The sequence below is a fragment of the Drosophila rhopaloa genome, unplaced genomic scaffold, assembly GCF_018152115.1.
Source record: "Drosophila rhopaloa isolate 14029-0021.01 unplaced genomic scaffold, ASM1815211v1 contig_163, whole genome shotgun sequence".
In the NCBI taxonomy this organism is placed as follows: Eukaryota; Metazoa; Arthropoda; class Insecta; order Diptera; family Drosophilidae; genus Drosophila; species Drosophila rhopaloa.
Window position 1 is genome coordinate 13,323,660 of NW_025335043.1, and position 17,458 is coordinate 13,341,117.

General features: G+C 40.6%; 2 protein-coding genes across 3 annotated transcripts in view; one reads left to right on the forward strand and one right to left on the reverse strand.

The window, feature by feature from the left end:
- LOC108039956 overlaps positions 1-17,458 on the forward strand; it is a 46,120-nt gene that overhangs the window by 24,688 nt on the left and 3,974 nt on the right. The window contains exon 2 of one of the 2 annotated variants that reach the window (XM_017117150.2): positions 1,616-1,672. In XM_017117150.2, coding sequence (XP_016972639.1) covers positions 1,616-1,672 — 57 coding nt within the window. Of the gene's footprint in view, positions 1-1,615; positions 1,673-14,818; positions 14,828-17,458 lie in introns of those variants that run through there. The other variant, XM_017117151.2, reaches the window with a different exon arrangement.
- LOC108039918 (H/ACA ribonucleoprotein complex subunit 1) lies at positions 5,164-5,762 on the reverse strand. The gene has a single exon (XM_017117096.1). It carries the CDS (start codon positions 5,760-5,762, stop codon positions 5,259-5,261), a length of 504 nt encoding a protein of 167 aa, XP_016972585.1. The 3' UTR covers positions 5,164-5,258.

Sequence of the window (17,458 nt, forward strand, 5' to 3'; positions counted from 1 at the left end):
ATCGGGGATCCACAAATGTTTGAGAGGGGGGAGAAGAGGAAATTGCTGTTTGCTGATGTCGTTTATTTAATATTTAATTGAATCCATGCCGAGTCGATTTTTTCCATTAACAAACCCCATGACCACTTACCGGACTCAGCTCGATAGTGGCCATTGTCCTGCGAGTCCTTTGCGGGACATTAGTCCCGGCTTATCGGTTCATTTGGGTGCGCAAATTGCAGATGAAATTTTCGAAAATACCTGCACTAAACCCAACTCAACCACAACATGGTATTCGAATAAATTCCCAGCGATTGCTATCTGTGTTAGCGGGTTTTGTACGTGCCGGAGACCACAGGAACCACTGAATCATCCTACTTTTTAACCTCTATTATGCAATGTCGGTGCGGAGTCCACCTTAAACCGAATATATAGGGGGATTGAAAATAAAATAAATTAATAACTTCTAGTTAAAGTTGTAAGCCGCATCCTTTGCTGCGGCCTTTTTGGGCTCGAGTTTATTACTCAAAGGAATTGGATGGGGCCCAAAGTAGCAGCGGATGCCCATAAATATATCATGAAATCAAAAACTTTGCCACAACTTCTATTTCTGGTTGGCTGCCGCTTCTTTTTGATTGGTGGCAAAACCCCCGCACCCAATATATACACTGGCAGAAAGAAAGAGAAAATGTAAGCTCTTAAATATTTTAAACAAAGTAACAAAAATGATTAATCGAGTTTAGAGACTTTTACTATTTGTACACATTTATATTTTAGCAGGATTAAAGTGTATTCTTATTATCCTTCAAATCATTTGTTTACATAGTTTCTGTCTTATTAATTATGACTATAACTTAGCTTATTTAATGTCTTATAAAAATATACTGAAGATAAACATTTCACAAACATGTTACGTTGTCGAAACAATTAAAGAAAAGACAAAAGTATCTAAAATGCTTGTGATTTTGAAGTTACTTTCTTTCTGTAATATTTATAAAATCAGGTTTAAATCTATTTTAATAAACTTTTTTTAAATTTTTGCTCTGTGCACCACCCACTTGCCACCCTAAGCTTGCGTGTAAACTTGTGGGGCAAAGTGCGGGCCACACGAACAACAAGAGGAGGAGTAGCTGGAGCAGGAGAAGTCGCTCAAAGGAGCAGAGTAATGCGTTTCCGTTTCCGGTCCGAAATTCATGGCAGCAGCTCCTTGCTTTCCGCCTGCTCCCCTTTCCCTTCTTGGCCATGGTGCCAGTCAATTCAATAAAACTTGTGTCCATTTCATTTAAAATTCTCTGTTGTATCTCTACGCTGCCAACCCGACTGCTTCTAGTCCAGCCTCGCAAATTAATGGTGTTAAAATTAGTGCCTCAGACGGAGTGGCTGCCCGCATCCTTGCCACTAAGCTCAAACTTTTCCATCTGCCTCCGCCTCCTCCGGTGGCACCCTCTTCTATTTATTTAGTTGTCACTCTGTGGAAATTATGCCGCCTGGCTGTTTTTGCTCCTGCGACACGTGTAACTGGATCTTGGTCCTTTCGGATCCCCTTCCTCAACCACCTGGCCGAAACTTTTCCTCCTTTAAGTTTATACTTTAGACCAACTTTTTTTAACTTTTCCCCTTCACTCTGTCTTTTCAGGTGCGATTCAGGAGCGTCGTTTTTTTGGCATCCTCCGCTCGGCGAAAAGGAAGGACGGTAAGTGGCAGGGTGTTGCAAAAATGAAGCTTCGAAAACCGAATATTTCCCTAATGAAACCAATTAAGCAAACAGCAAAATGGCCAAAAATTGTGGCTGGAAAAATGAAAAATCAAAGGCTAGACGAAGGGTAAACATGACAGAGAAAGGGTGAAAGTGGGATAAGGACGGTGAAAGGATTGCCTCAATTACGAAATGAACACACAGGGGAAAAGTTTGTCGATTGACGGACTTTACAAATTTAAATGTCCTGTGGTTGATTGAAATGAGCTTGAATCAGTTTAAAAGTTTATATTAAACGGGAGGTAAATTTAAACAGGGAAATACTAGATAAATTGCATTGATAAATTGGTTTTGAGTACCATATATTAATTAATTAATATTGATTTGTTAGCCATCTTATAATATAAATATTCTAGAAATTTAAAAACAATTAACATAGAACTTTTTTTTAATTAAAGTAAATCGAAAACAGTGCCATTAGCTGTTTTTTGGGTGGTACATGGAAATGTTCCACTCTGGTGCAAATAGAGATTGAGGGTTCTCCTGACCGTGCAAAAGCCATTTGCCAAAATCAATACATTTATTTAGACCGCAGGCTGGAGAGTGAAAAGCAAATCAAATGCCGGCAAACGACACAAAATGTATTTAGCATTTGAAGGCATTTGCAGAAGCGGCCAAATATTGTAAAGGTAACTCAAATACCCCAATCTACGCCCATTCCAAATATCGGACTTGTTTTGGACCGACTGCCTATTTGGTTTTGGACAAATCGCTTTACGCTTTGTTGCCGCCAGCCATTCGCCCAGCCAGGATGCAAATATGTGCAGAGGCTTAACGTATCCAATAAAGCCAGGAAAAGACAGACATAGAGGGGCACACAGGCGAAAGCCGAGCCACTGATGGACAAAGCTCTGCGGACTCAGCTCGTCATCAGTGGACATAAGCAGCTCAGTGGCTCATGCAGAGCAAAAAGGATTTTGGCATTAAATAGCTCTAGATAAAATTGCCTTTCGGTTAACGACAGTTCTCTTAACTGATCGGAAAGTTTCCAAATTGAAAAACTGTTCTTTGAAACTAAGACTTTTTAATTTCCTAGATTAAGTAGGCAAGTAAATCTTGGCAATTAAATGTGATCACTAATTTTACAAATATATTTTTCTTTAAATTTTGTATAACCTCTGATGTTTCTAATTTAAGTTATTAAATGCTTAGAGTGTCAATAAATTAACAGAGCTTAAAATTAATTTAGAAGGGCTTTAACTAATATTGATTGATAAGTATTATTCGCACCCGATTTTTTCCTGCGTGCAGCGGCTCAATGTTTAATCCGCTCAGTTGATTCCGAGCCTTTACCACGTGTCCGGTGGATTAGATGTGGCTCAGGGCCAACAACTTCATCTGACGGTGGTGCGTGAGGGGCTTTAAATCGTTTTTGTGCAACAATGTTGCCGTTGCGGCGGTGGTGCGATTTATATCGCTGGCCTTAAATGTCATTACCAGCTAAATGCCTTTAAATAGCCCCCATCCATTTGGACTGACCAGTTGGCGCCAGCCGAAAGTGCGACCAGTGACCAGTGACCACCGACCGGTGGCCACCCGTCGAGTGTCTTTATAGGCTGGGATCCGACCGGATCGGGTTTTACTCCTGGAGCGAGCAGACGCATTTATCATCCCGACCCGTGACGCGCTGTCGCCTTCAATTACACGCAAATTATTCTGCGCTCAGCGAACGGCGGCACCTGTGTTTACCTGGTTTCGCATCTGAATGGGGAATCTGCACTCGGTTTATCTCTATCGGAGCCATCTGCCGGGAAGCAGGCCGGGCGGCCAGTGATCAATCTGCCTTATGTCAAGCGCTGGCGAACTGATGCCAATCTGATGCTCCAGTTCGGAGCAGTTTCTTTGGCAGCGTCTAATTGATTGATCAATGGCTGTTTGGAAAATGCGGATTAGAACTCATATTTATGTATATTCATATTCGAGAGGTAATTGCAAATAAAAAAACTCATCTTTATCCGTAATTAAGACTAATATCTTGACTTATTGGACTCGATTTGAAAGACCTATTTAAGTTTGCTTAGTAATATCACAGGCTTAGAAGTGCAGTTTTTGGACACTTTTCCGCAAAGCCATATTTCGTAAATGTGGAAAGAGGTAACATCATAAATATAATGAAAAATCGTCCCCAAAACCGAAACCAATTTGAAAACACAGTTTTTTAGAGAATTAAACCACGATCATTTAGAAGTATGCCATTTGTAAAACGGATGTCTGTAAGAAAAGTTATGGGATTGGAAGTGCAGGTTTTAGGTGACTTTTCAGCAAAGCCATTTTTCGCAAATTTGGAAAGGGGTAACATCATTAAAATGACGGAAAATCGTCCTCAAAATACAAAAGAAACTGAAAACACAGTTTTTTAGAGAGTTAAACCACAATCATTTAGAAGTATGCCACTTTGAAATCGGATGTTTGTAAGAAAAGTTATGGGCTTCGAAGTGCAGGTTTTAGGTGACTTTTCAGCAAAGCCATTTTTCGCAAATTTGGAAAGGGGTAAAATCATTAAAGTGACGGAAAATCGTCCTCAAAATACAAAAGAAACCGAAAACACAGTTTTTTAGAGAGTTAAACCACAATCATTTAGAAGTATGCCACTTTGAAATCGGATGTCTGTAAGAAAAGTTATGGGCTTCGAAGTGCAGGTTTTAGGTGACTTTTCAGCAAAGCCATTTTTCGTAAATTTGAAAAATAAAAAATGACGAACAATTGACTCCAAAATATAAACCAAGTTGAAAACACAGTTTTTTAGAGGATTAAACCACAATCATTTAGAAGTATGCCAATTGTAAATCTGATGTCTGTAAGAAGATAATGGGCTTAGAAGTGCAGGTTTTAGGCCAGATTTCTGCAAAGCCGTTTTTCGAAAATTTGGAATTTGCAATTTTCATTGCAAAGATTACGGAAAATCGGTCCAAAAATACACAGCAAGAATTTTTCATAGATTTTTAGAGAATCTGAACACTATCAAATGTCCATTGAAACGACAATTGAATTATAAACTTTTTCTCAAAAAAAAAAGCGGCGCAAGATTATGAAATATTTTACTTCCAATAAATTTAATTACATTTCTGTCGATAATTGACATCAAGGGGCATTTGCATTGGCAATTTATTAAAGTAGCCGAACTTGTCTGGCCATCGTATTCGGATCCATGAATCTTTTCACTTACTTCATTCAACCGTTTCTCGTTTATTTTAATTGTCCACTAAAATATGCCGCATGGCCGAGTCAATAGCAATGCAAATACTTCAAGTCTTTCTCAAGTGTGCGACTGCAGCCAAGAAGTTGAAGTCTCTGTACCCCAGCAAATCCCACCCATTCTGCCCCAACCCGCTGCTTTCTAATTAAACAATACAAATGCGAATTGGCAGCCAAAGACAAAGACACAAATTCCGGGTGATTGGAATTTCGGCGGTGTCGAGACTTGGGCTTCGTCAACAATTCCGTAGTGCAAATGTGGAGTGGGGATCACTGGTGCCTGGAATTTTATAATTAATCGGTGGTGATTTCGCACACGTCTCTTTATTCACAACCAGCCATCCCTTAGGTCTACAAAGTCGTCCAACTCTTCGGCATAATCCTCGGCAGCTTCAGTTCCCTCGCCGTTCCGCGAGTAGTGATTGAAAATCATGTCCCTGGCCGCCGGCATCACCTTGCCGCTCTCGCATCCGTGCATGTCCTCGTACGTGATTTCGCCGTGGCCCATTCCTCCCAAGTCGTAGCTCCCGTGGCCGCCACCTCCGCCATGGCCACCACCTCCTCCTCCGCCTCCTTTGGCTATACCGCCTCCGTGTGTGGAAAAGCCAAGCACTTTGTATACAGTTTGCTTCACACCTCCTCCTCCACCGCCGCCATGCGATCCGTGGAGCACCTTGTAGACAGTGTGGGTGTGATGGTGCGTCTTTACCTTGACCGGCACGTGGATTATGAGGCGCCGATGGCCAAGGCGCCGCGCCTGAATACCCGTCAGTATCAGCAAGAGCATTATGGCCAGGACTCTACCCGCCAGAGTGGGACTTCTTAACGACATCTTTTCGGGGAAAACCAAAAGGGAAACACACATTTAAATTTTTGGGATATTTTCAGGACAGACCATAAGGCAGCATTTGAATTCAGGCAAGATATTAATAAATTTAAAGTTTTAAGATAACTTAACAATTATTATTTCTTTTGTTTTATTTCAAAATTGTTTTTAATTTTGGTTTTAACTTAACGGAAGCTTTAAATGTAATTTCTTAAATACCTTTTATTATTGAATTTTGTTCTCGCTTACATCTTACAAAACCATTTGCAATCAACTGCATTAGATTGTACAAGGTTCACAAATTAGTTTTTATTAAGTTTCATAAAACTGCTTTTAGCACGTTTTCAATTTGTTTTAATTAAATGTTCTTATTTTAAGTTGATCAAAATGATCAGCTTTAACTCGACTCACTTTAGTTAATATGCTGTCGAAGATGTGGTTAATTTTGCTGTTGATGGTTGAGCTGGTCCTTTAATTAATCCTTTAGTTTGTCCACTCCGACCACCGAATGGCGCGCGTTCGCTTTCAATACTGTGTGGGCCGGCTGATATCGATGGGGCTTTTATATGGATGCGGTAATCAGGTTCAGTGCACCATGGCCGCATGTGGCGTACTTATGGAGTTCCCTCTCATCCACCTATCCATCATTATCTTCGTCCGCGGCGGTGTCGATTGCATTGCAGCTTCCACAGAGCCTCAACATTTGCATGTGCACCACCACAGCCGCGTCCAGAGTTACGTGTGCCTAATTATTGCTTACAGCTTATTACTGGTTTCAACACTGACAGAAATGCCTTCATTTTGAATTTTTAAATATACAAATATTTCAATAAACATAAGCTTATGTCTTGTGTAACAAAATCTAGGAACAAAATAATTGATACATTTAAATTCAATAATGAATGATTTAAATATGAACAATTTTAAATATTTACCATGAATAAAAAATTGAATTGTAAAAAAAAGGACAATGACAAAACGTATTTTATAAAATGTTAAAATATTTAATTATAAATTACATTCGTTATTAATATTTACGTAATTAAAAGCAATGTTTATCACTTTTTTCTTAAAATAACTTAAAACTTGAGTATCCATTTGGTGTTTTTTCTCACAGTGTGGCCCTGACTTGGGGCGCGGTCGCTGCTCAGTGGAGCGTTCCAGGTATTTTACGCCAACAAAACAATTTTCGCCACAGCCTCTCTGCTCTTGCAGCTCCTGAATCGCTGAATCGGATGCGGCGTTTTGGTGACTGGCTCTGGGAGCCGGCGAAACGGAATTACCATTGCCATCCATGGCCACTGGAATCTCACATACGCCACGACTCAATTTCCAATCCTATCAAATCGCAAAACCATCTAATCCGCCGCTCATTTCGCGCTTTGTTCAACATTTTATGCAACACCGCGAAATGCGGAAAAGACATAGATTCGCCGTGTTTTCTACTTAACATTATTACTTTAATTACTCGACAAGCACGCGAGAGGTGGCCAGGGGCCAGTACTTAATTCGTTGCGTATTAATATTCATTTCATTACCATTTACCAGCGATCGATTTCATTTACATACGTAACTTGGACAATGTCTCACCTAGTTTACGTGGCGTATGCGTAACAGATCGCTTTGGTTATTATTTCTGTTTTGTTATGGAAGCTTTTCTTTCCCATATATATTTAAGTATTAAAGGATAAGATAACATATTTGGAAGTCAATACATTTCGAGTTTTTGGGTTTATACTTAAAGTTATTTACTGAGTTATTAAAAATTTCCCCCGCTATTAATTTTATTACTTCAGTTTAATTTTATGGTTGCACTTTCCATTCAATAACCTTGCTTTCATAATAAATTTCAAGATTAGATTAATTAAAATTATACTTTTTAATCAGCGAGATGGCAAGCTGCCCAGCGAGGGCCGTAAAATTATTACCATTTTACGACTTTTGGCCATAAATTGGAATTTCGCTCATTGCTCTGCATCAGAAACTACAACTACATATGTGAATGTACATATGCAATCCATATGCCTTTCCTCATTATATGGATTTAATATCGCGCACAGAATGTGCACTCGTAAAAAAGCCCAAGCACACTTACGCAACTGAATGAAAATCCAGAAGAGTAGAGTTCTTGCCCCACCAGGATATGGCTAATGAAACGTGGCCCAAAAGTTTGTCCGTCGGGCAGATAAATTGCAGTAATAAGTAAACTCCAAATGCGTTGTGGAAAACGTGCGCCATGAATTCTATAACTTTATGGCAATGGCCCACTCTAATTGTCCCGAAACAGGGTCCCTTCATGAGATTGCGAGAAAGAAGATACTCAAGAGCTCCTTGTTGCCACTCTCACCTCTTTACCTTTTTATGTCCTGGTAGGGTATTACTAGATACTTCTTGGTTTGCTAGGACATCTAAATTTTTAAGGGAAAGCCTTTACTGATAATTTAGAAATACCCAAGGCCTATACAAATACTTTTAATTGAAAATGACTCTATTTTTAAACAAATTTGTATATTCCTATTATAAGATTCAGATGGTTTATCTTTATAAACTATGTCTATCTATCTCGAAAGGGTATTGCATAGTCCTGCTCCAAAAATTAGCACCCAAGTAGGGATCAACCCACTTCTACAGCATCCCCGAAATGTTTGTCCGGGCGTAGTAATAATTTTGATCAACTTTTATAAGCGGCGTCATCAACCTGTGTACAAGGGGCGTCGAAGGGTGTAGGGGTGTGAATTGGGGGGTGGATGTATGGGATGCAAGGGGCCCTTCTAACAGCTGCAAGAGCTAAGCCCCGACTTTTGTTGTTGCTGCTTTGGTTGTTATGCCTAGCCATAAACTGCATGCGAAATTACCAAAAAACTCGCACACACGCTCCACGCTCACCCACAGTTTGTTGGATTTAAGGGCAAAAAGTTGCTCATTTACAGCAATCTGGTTGCGAAGGATAACGAGGGGTGACCAAGGGGGCAGGCTAGAGGATGCTGCTAATAAAATGAGAGTCGAGGCGCTAACAAGCCACAGAGGACCAAAGCGGAGGCACGGGGGCCAGAGCTCCGGAAAACCCGAAAGGCGGTGAAACTAACCCAACCAAGCCGAGTCGTAAATCCTGGCTCTGCTGCCCTGCCTTCCCAAAAAATATAACCCACCCACCCCTGAATCCTGCCTGCACTATCCCAACCAGTATCCGGGCTAAGCAAACTCGTAAATTTGAGGAAATTACAACATGAAAGTCCTGGCCGGCAATGCGCGACTCTAAATTAAATAAAAATACAGTGGGAAGGGTATCAACATGGATGCACCGCGGGAAATTATAGGATCATTTCAATCATGGAATACTTTGTTTTTACAAGATATTAATGGAAATAATCCTAGCCAAAGCCAGAATGTTTTATTTCTTTTATAATTATATATTTAGTTATAGTTATTATCAATAGAATAATTTTGTTCTAAGCTTACCATAACTTTGTATAGTAGATGATGTTGTTTATTTGGGTAATGAGTTTTCCACATTCTGAAGACAGTATGTGTTTAACACAACACATTTTATATAATCACTGATAATTCACCATAAAAAAATTAAAACAATTTAATAAATGTATTTTATTTAAATTTGGCGCCTAAGATAATTCGCCCCAAATCCTTTTAATCACTAACTACTTCATTAAAAGTTTTAATATTGAATTACGACGAAATGAAAACACGGCGAATTCGCGGCCGACAGCACACACACACATTCACAACAGCCCGACACCTATGTTGATGTATGTATTGGTGCGAGCAAGTTGTTTAATCAACTTAAAAACACTTAAATTTAATTGTTTACTTATTTCACAGGTTGCACAAACTGTATAAATCAATAATTTACCGATTACGCTTTGATTTTAATATAAGTTTCCATTTTGTATTTGATTTCTAGAGTGAAAATGAAAAAAGTTAAGTTTTTTAGGCTCACATACACATGATAAAGACGCCTAAGGTTTTCCGGTAATCGCAGGTGGTTTAATTACTTGGATATGCACATATCACTTAGTCACAGGCGTTAAAACTAATCGTAATTTGTTTTTAATACAAGTTTTATTTTTTTTATGTCTAATTGGCCAAAATAGAACGGAAATAGAAAACAAACGCGTCCGACGGGAAAAAAGCGCAGTGAGTAAATGGCAAATGGCGGCCAATTGAGAGAAGGAGAGAGAAGAAGGAATCAACTGAAGTTTAAAAGAAATGTTAAAGAAAGGATTGCTAACAGAAAACAGTTGAGCTGTTAATAGATTTTAAAGTCTTAACAAAAGTAACTATACTACTATATACTGCTTCCAAAAAATTAACATAATTTAGAATCCATATTATGAAAGAAATTTTATGTCAAATTAATGCATTTAATTTTGTAATTATAATAAGGACTATTGTAGGAAAAAAGAAATATTCTCTACCAATAATTATTTTTCTAGAACAAAACTGGTTGCCTGCAGGGAACATAACTTTTTGCCCAGTGTCGAAGGGTGTTGAAAGGGGGAGGACTAGAACAAGGGCGCTGGTCCGCACCTGTTGGCCGAAGTCACACGAAGGACGGGTGGGGGAAGGGGCAGTCCGAAAAACCTGGCGTTAATTAAAGCTGCAACATAAGCTCTCGCAGGACACGGCCCACTGATCCTAGTGGATTGCCGGATTTCTGGATTGCGTGGTGGGTGGTCGGGTGGTGGCCACTCGGGAGTGGGTGGATGGGTCGGCTATAGAGCCAGTGCAGATTTGTGGCAGCGGGAAAAGTTTCGCCATCCGCTCGAGATTTATGTCAAACTAAAGCACTTGATGGCAGAATAGTTGGCATTTAATGGCTGCATTATTGGAGTTTGTTTGGAAAGTGCCGTAACTAATGGGTCACGGTTCTATGCGCCGCATGGGAGGCAATAAGGGGGCGTAACTCCAGGTTAATGCGAACAAATTGCCATTTATCTGCCGGCAACTTTCTAAGCCACCGCCTCACAGGTGGAAACTCAACTAATGGCCGTGGACAGGCTTCGAGTGGGGAATTAGTATAACTCAATTTGTGCTGTCTTGCTGGAGGAAATATTTTGAACGAAAAAGTTGCACTTGAATGGGTTTTGTTCGGGCTACTAAATGTCAATGTCAAGCGATTACTGATAATGTAGAAAAAAAAACAATAATATCGTTATTTTGTAGGTGTTATCCCTGTACCACAATAAGATTTGTTTAAACATATCCATACATATTTCTTAAGTTATTTACCCACAGTAAGAGGAAACATTTTACTTCAAAAGAGTTAGAGTTAGACTCCACACCCAAGAAATTGATTTTGCCTCTATCGAAAGCTTAGATATTAACGACGTATTATTACATTTAATGCAAAAGTCAGCTCCCGCTAATCTGGTACCATCCTCATTGAATCCTCGTTGGCCGCCTTTCGTTCCGTTCATTCTGGCCGGGAGTCAAATGTGGCCCACATCGAAAGGCTGGTCATCAGGGCCACCTGTGCATGTCCAAAAAGCCAAGTTGCACAGGCCCACCCAGTCGAGGAACGAGAATGGAGGAGCTGCCAGAAATGGCCTCCAGCAGGAGCAGCTTGAGATGGAGGAAAAAAAAGCAGGAGGAGGAGCAGCCGCTATGCTGGGCAATAAATTTCGATTACATAATTTGTAAATTGTTATAACCCGGCGAAATTACCATGAAATCTTTCGCAAAGCATTAAAAAATCTGCCACTTCTGGGCAGAAGCTGGAAACCTTTCTGGCTGCCTCGGTGTGTTCATAAAGCTTTATGGTGTTTGACTGCGGAGCATCTAAGAAACAATGTGGCCGTGGCTTTGGGTTCTTGATTTGACTTTGGATTTGGATGTGGGGCTGTGGGGATGGGGATTTGGATGTGGGCCTTTTTCCAGCCTTGCACTTCCTGCTTGGGTGGGCGCGGCCCAGGTTACGCATCAGCGGGCGCAATTTCATAGATGATTTCTGTAATGCCGCGATTAGTTTTTATGCCCCGACCATTTGGGGCTGAGCCTCTGGAGGAGCTGCTCCCGCTGTCCCGCCTAATTAATGGCAAATTGAAAGAGAATCGTTTATCTGGCACTTGTTATCGCACTGAGTCTGGGTCCGAGATTTGGCTCCCTGAAGTCTATTCTGGCCATGGCCCATAAATCAACAGCCAATTACAATAAAAATTTATCATGCACAATAAAAGCCAAGGAAGAGCGGCAAAAAATGACGCAGAAATAATTTACATGGCGCATTTTTCACATTTTTCAGTAAAGGAATTTATAACAATGTCCCCAAAGGGACCTACATTCCCCATTCCTCATGGTCGAGATGGAAATTTTAATAAAGCACGCGGCGTTTCAAAGGAAGACAAAGGAGCCGGCCTCCTCCAAAAAAAGCTCCTCGTTCGGTTTGTGCGATTGCAATTGAGGGATTTACCCCACTGGATGGCTCTTGAAGACATATTTCCCGAAGAGGCTAAAGTGCACTTGCTCCAGCTGCTCCTGGAGCTCTCCATTTGCCCCTCAACAGGTTCATCAGCAAGCCAGATCTCGGCTAGCAAATCAAAGTGCGTGCCGCGTGCTTCCCTTTCCGGCCTGGTTGGGTTAGGTCCGGACTCCGGACTTCGACTCCGGATTTGGTTTGGGTTTCACTTTCGGGTTCAAAGTTCTAGCTGGCAGAGAGAGAGTGCTCTCCCTCCTTCCTGTATTTCAATTTACATTCCGCCCGTAGGACTTATTGCTTTTTTCGCTTTGATCTTCCCCTTTTTTTTTTGGCCGAGAGCAGCCACCCCCAATTTCCACCAGCTCGACGAACTCATGGCTTTTTATGGCCAAGTCCTTTGACGCTTATCGTGACGCTTGGCGCTGAAACCGGCACCAGGACTCTGCCTCAAATGGGGGGCACATTTGTCTTCTCCTAACTTGAATTTGGATTCGACAAACAATAGTAAAGAAAAAGTGGAGCACGTTACCTAAATAATCCAAAAAATTAAATTCTATATTGGAATTACATTTTAAAAAATTGTACATTTATAAAAAAGTTCTTCTATAAATAAAATTGTAGTTTTAAAATAATTTGAACTTCTATTTACTTATATCTTAAAACCTGTCATTCAAATGTCTGTTAATTAAAACATTTTTAATAGATAGATATTAAATCAATAAATATATTAAATCAAAAAAATAGAGATAAACTTCAGTATTTCTAAGACACATATTTTTTTCCGTGTCCAAACAATATCATGCCATATGTATGGAAAGTACTTCAAGTTGGTCATAGATACGCACTTTCTAGGCATTGTTCGACTGTCCTTGGACACTCGAGCTTCGGCAGGACAGCAAGGACATCATAGACGGTCCTTCTGCCATTCGAGTTTTTGGTTTGGTCAAATGAAAGTAGAGTGAGATAAGAGCTCGTCAGAGTGACTTGCCAAAGCATGACAATGAAAATGGAATATCTTTAGTCTCTTTTAAAATAGAGGAATATTTAAAGTAAATATAACAAACCACTATATTTGCATTTTTGACAAAAAAACTTAAATTTATATATAAAATTGAAACGATATCTGTATTTCTTCTTCTTAATTGGCATACTCAAATAAATCATTAAAAATTATCCTTCCATGACGGCTTCTCCTATTGCATCATAGATTCCTTTCACCTGCAAAAGCACACTTTCGTTTCCGCACCTCCTGAAACATTTCGTGTTCAACAGCCCAGCCACAACATTTAAATTTATTAAGGCCATAAAATGATATTTTTGCGGCCTCAGTCAGCGTTGCTACAAATGGGCTCATAAATATTTAAAACCGCTTAAAACACGCACGAAAACCAAAAACCCAAAGCTAACAAACGTTTAATTTTATTGCCCTGGCCAGCGACCGCATCCCCCATCCATCGGCCATCGGCCATTCCATTCCCAATCCCTTCCTGCTCTCTTAAAGGGCCCTTCCTTGGCGCACTCAAGTCGATAAAAGATTTTAATTCACTTTTGATCGCGTTTGGGGATCGCACCTTTTCAAATCTTTGCTATGTCTTGACCACCCAAATGCCAAGAGGCCATTAAAAAGGCATAAAACCAGGCTTAAATAGTATTACCAGCCATCTCCATGCAGCTACATGATCCCAGCTAATTGAAAAGGTAAAAAATGAAATTTGTGTAAATTATTTTCTGCATAAATTAGCCATTTGATGACTGTGCAGTGGCTGGCATGTTGGCACCTGGTCGGGCACCACCTGTGCAGGCAAAGCTGTCCATGGCCTGTCAACAAGGATTTGCATCGCATCCGACTAGCTGTGTTATTGGCAGCGGTGCTGTCTATAAACATGGCTGAATTGGCAATAAAATTTGCTAAAACGACACTTAATTTTAAGTACTTTATATGGCCGAACAATGAGTCAGAATCGTACTTAATATTTCAGTTAGGAGAACCTAAGATATAATAATTTGGATATATTACCTAAAGGCCAAACACATTTAAGAAACCCTACATTGTATTGAAAGCTAATTTAATCAATTGAGGAACTTTTTTATTGAGCAGTTAAGCAATAGATTAAAAATGTTTTAAAATTTAAATAGAATTGTCCTGTAATCGTTGTAGTTTCCTTTCCCAAACACCAATCAAATTTAGCGAGAATCGCGCCAAACAATCACCACTGACTGGCACCTATTGACAATCTGACAATCAAGCGATTTTATGCCGGATTTGATGGCCTCCGTGGAGCAGTTGGACATTCGGTCCGGGGCCAAGGCCAGGTTGGTGGTCGTTTTGATGACTCTGGACCATTGCTTGGATGTGTGCTAAGGCCCTGGGTGGGTCGTAAAAGTTTTGACGATCCCTCCGGAAGCGAATTTGTTTTGGCACTTCGGCTAAAGCTAAAAGCTAAAGGCTGGAAGCAGATCGGAGTTTAATTTTAATTAAATCTCAGCGAAGTCAGAGTTTTATTTATATGTCTGCCTGGCGTTTTGTTAACCCATTAGCGGCGACAACGTTTTGACCGGCCACTATATTGCAGTGGCCGTTTTACAGTTGTCTGGCCTGCAGCAAAAAAAAAACACTGGATCTGGCGGGGATTGAGGGGTCAATTCAGAGATCGGAGATCGGGGAGAGAGTGGTCCGTCTGAGGCGCTGCCATGTTTAGTGGCAATTAAAATGTTTTTATCTTATTAGTGCGTCTTATCTGCGGCTGCCATTTTAAGATATATGCGAGGGACGTGCGCGAAACGCCGACCACAAACAGTTATCGATTGTGCAGCATCTATGGGGCATCTTGAGTTGGGGCAAGAGAAGGTAGTCCAAGAGATTAAGCTTGATTGAAAAAATTTTTTAAGTTCTTCTACTGTTTAATAGAGTTTATACTGGCCCGTTTCTGCTTGCTTACTTATTTCCCACAGTCTTAATATTTGTTGAAGAAAAATGTTGATTGGAATATGTCTAGATATCCACAGTTGTTTCGGATTTGGTATATTTTTTAAAATGTTTTTTTGGAATACAATTTTTTGGTGTTTCTCTGATTGCCTTACTAAACTTTTAACCTTTCGTTTCTGAACAACTCCAGTAATTGTGAGCCTGGCAGTTAATCACATGCAACACCAATCAATTCCAAGCGCCTTTTAAGCCAGCGGGCCAGACACAAATCAATCCCCCGATTTGCACGCTTCGACATTTCTCGATTGAATTATTATCACCAGTGTCGCACTGGGCCAGGCCAGCTACCAATACCCAGAGACTGGACACGGGACATGGGACATGGGACACGGGACACTGAACACGGGACACTGGAGTCGGGAGTCGGCAGTCTAGAGACCCAAGTTCGAACCCGATCCAGAGACTGACAGCTGTGCGGTGACTTTGACTGGTCCCGGGAAGGTGGAACCCGGTCCGTTGACCACGACCACAATGCCCCAGTGGCCATGTTCATGTTGGGCTATTGGCCTGCTCGTCTGTTGGCCGAGTGAAGCGGGCGACCATATTTGCAGCAGTCGGACCAACGAGTTGCAAAACAAATTTGTCAGAGTGTTGACCATTTTTGGGCAGGCGTTGCAACTTTGGATATGTGATTTGTGCAATGCGTTGCTGATGTCGATGTTGCTGGTGTTGCTGATGCAGTTGCAATTGCTGTTGCTGTTGATGTTGTTACTGGGGACGTTGGTTCCGGCGCAATGTTGTCATTAGCTAATTTGGCAGCCGTCCGCGTTTAATTAGAGGGCCGCCGCGGAGCTCCGACCCGGAGCAACACTTTCGATTTTAGTCCCCCTGTGCTGCCCCCTGATCGGCCACGCCCTCACTGCGGCCCTGCCCCGCCCCTCTCCGATTCAGATGCACTTCAAAGAAATATGGCTTTCAAATTTTAAATTTGGGGAATCTTAGCGTAAAGAAAAGGCTTTACCAACAGGATTAATGTGTAAATTTATAAAACTAAATAACAAATAGTAACCTTATTTTTTAAAACAATCTCTTATAATGTATTTCCCTATTTAAAAAGATATTTGTTAAGAAAGATTAAAATTAGAATGAGCATTAAATACGATAAGGTAATTAAAATTACTGTTATTACTTACTTAAATTTAATAAATCCCTTTATAATGTGGGTTAATCGTTTAACCAGATTAATAGGGCTTTTCTCTTAGACTTCCCAATCTCAAACCAAATTCGAAATTTTTGTGAGTGTGCCAGGTTGAGATCACGTCTCACGTAGAGGCCATTAAAGGCCACAGCATCACGATCGAGTTGAAGCTGGAGTAGGAGCAAGAGATGGAGCTGGGCTTTTGAGCTGGAGCTGGGAGTCGGAGCTGAGTGAATGACTTTGAGCTGGCCTGTCGTCACACCCCCATGTAATCCTCGCACGATCTCTGCGCTTGAACCTTTTTGATTACGGCCCGGGCAACGGAACCGCCAACCGCCGACTGACTGACAGACCCGTCCACTCCTCCCCCTCTCTATCCCCCTCCCCCCTTGTGGATCCCCCAACCCGAAACGTCTCACAAAGGTCGTTAAAGTCGCATGGCTGCCGTTGCCGCTGGGCCCGCAGATTTTCCGGGTCTTGGATCTTGGCTCTTGGCTCAGGGCTCAGGGCCTTGTCCTTTCTGCGCTTCATCAGAGCTTAGTTATGATCTAGAACACCCTAACAACTTTGGGGGCTTACTCCATTTTCATGTAGTTAATGTAGGTAATAAGTTGTTAAACTTTAAACTTTAAAGTTTTTTTAAAAACTATTTCTAGAAATTATTTTCTGTACCTATTAAATAATAGTTAAATCTTTACTTTTGTTATATCAAAACCAAAATTATATTAGCTTCGATTTGTTTTTGATTTGTTTTTGATTTCTATCAATAAACCAGACTTCTTTCCAACTATATTCAGACTCATTCAATTTTATTGTAACATCAATTAAAAAGTATTTAACATGCATTCCAATTTTCAACACATTTTCCACCCATAAAAATATTGCATTTCAATTGACCATGTTTTAATTTGCCACAATTTGTCACCATGTAATTTCTCTGGCCATAATGGCAGGTTGGTAAGAGTGTACCAGAGTCTTTCGCATACAGCGATCAAACCAAATTTTCTCTTTTCATTGAACGTTGTGCAAATGTGCTAATCCGAAGGAGGCTGCTCAATCCAATATTTGGTATTTTTGAAATACCGTCACGTTTCAACATTTTACTACTCACTTGTGGCACGTTGTTGCCATTGAGCATATCAGTT

Excerpts from the sequence above, each read along its gene's own strand:
- LOC108039918 (XM_017117096.1), bottom strand. The coding sequence starts at position 5,762 with ATGTCGTTAAGAAGTCCCACTCTGGCGGGTAGAGTCCTGGCCATAATG.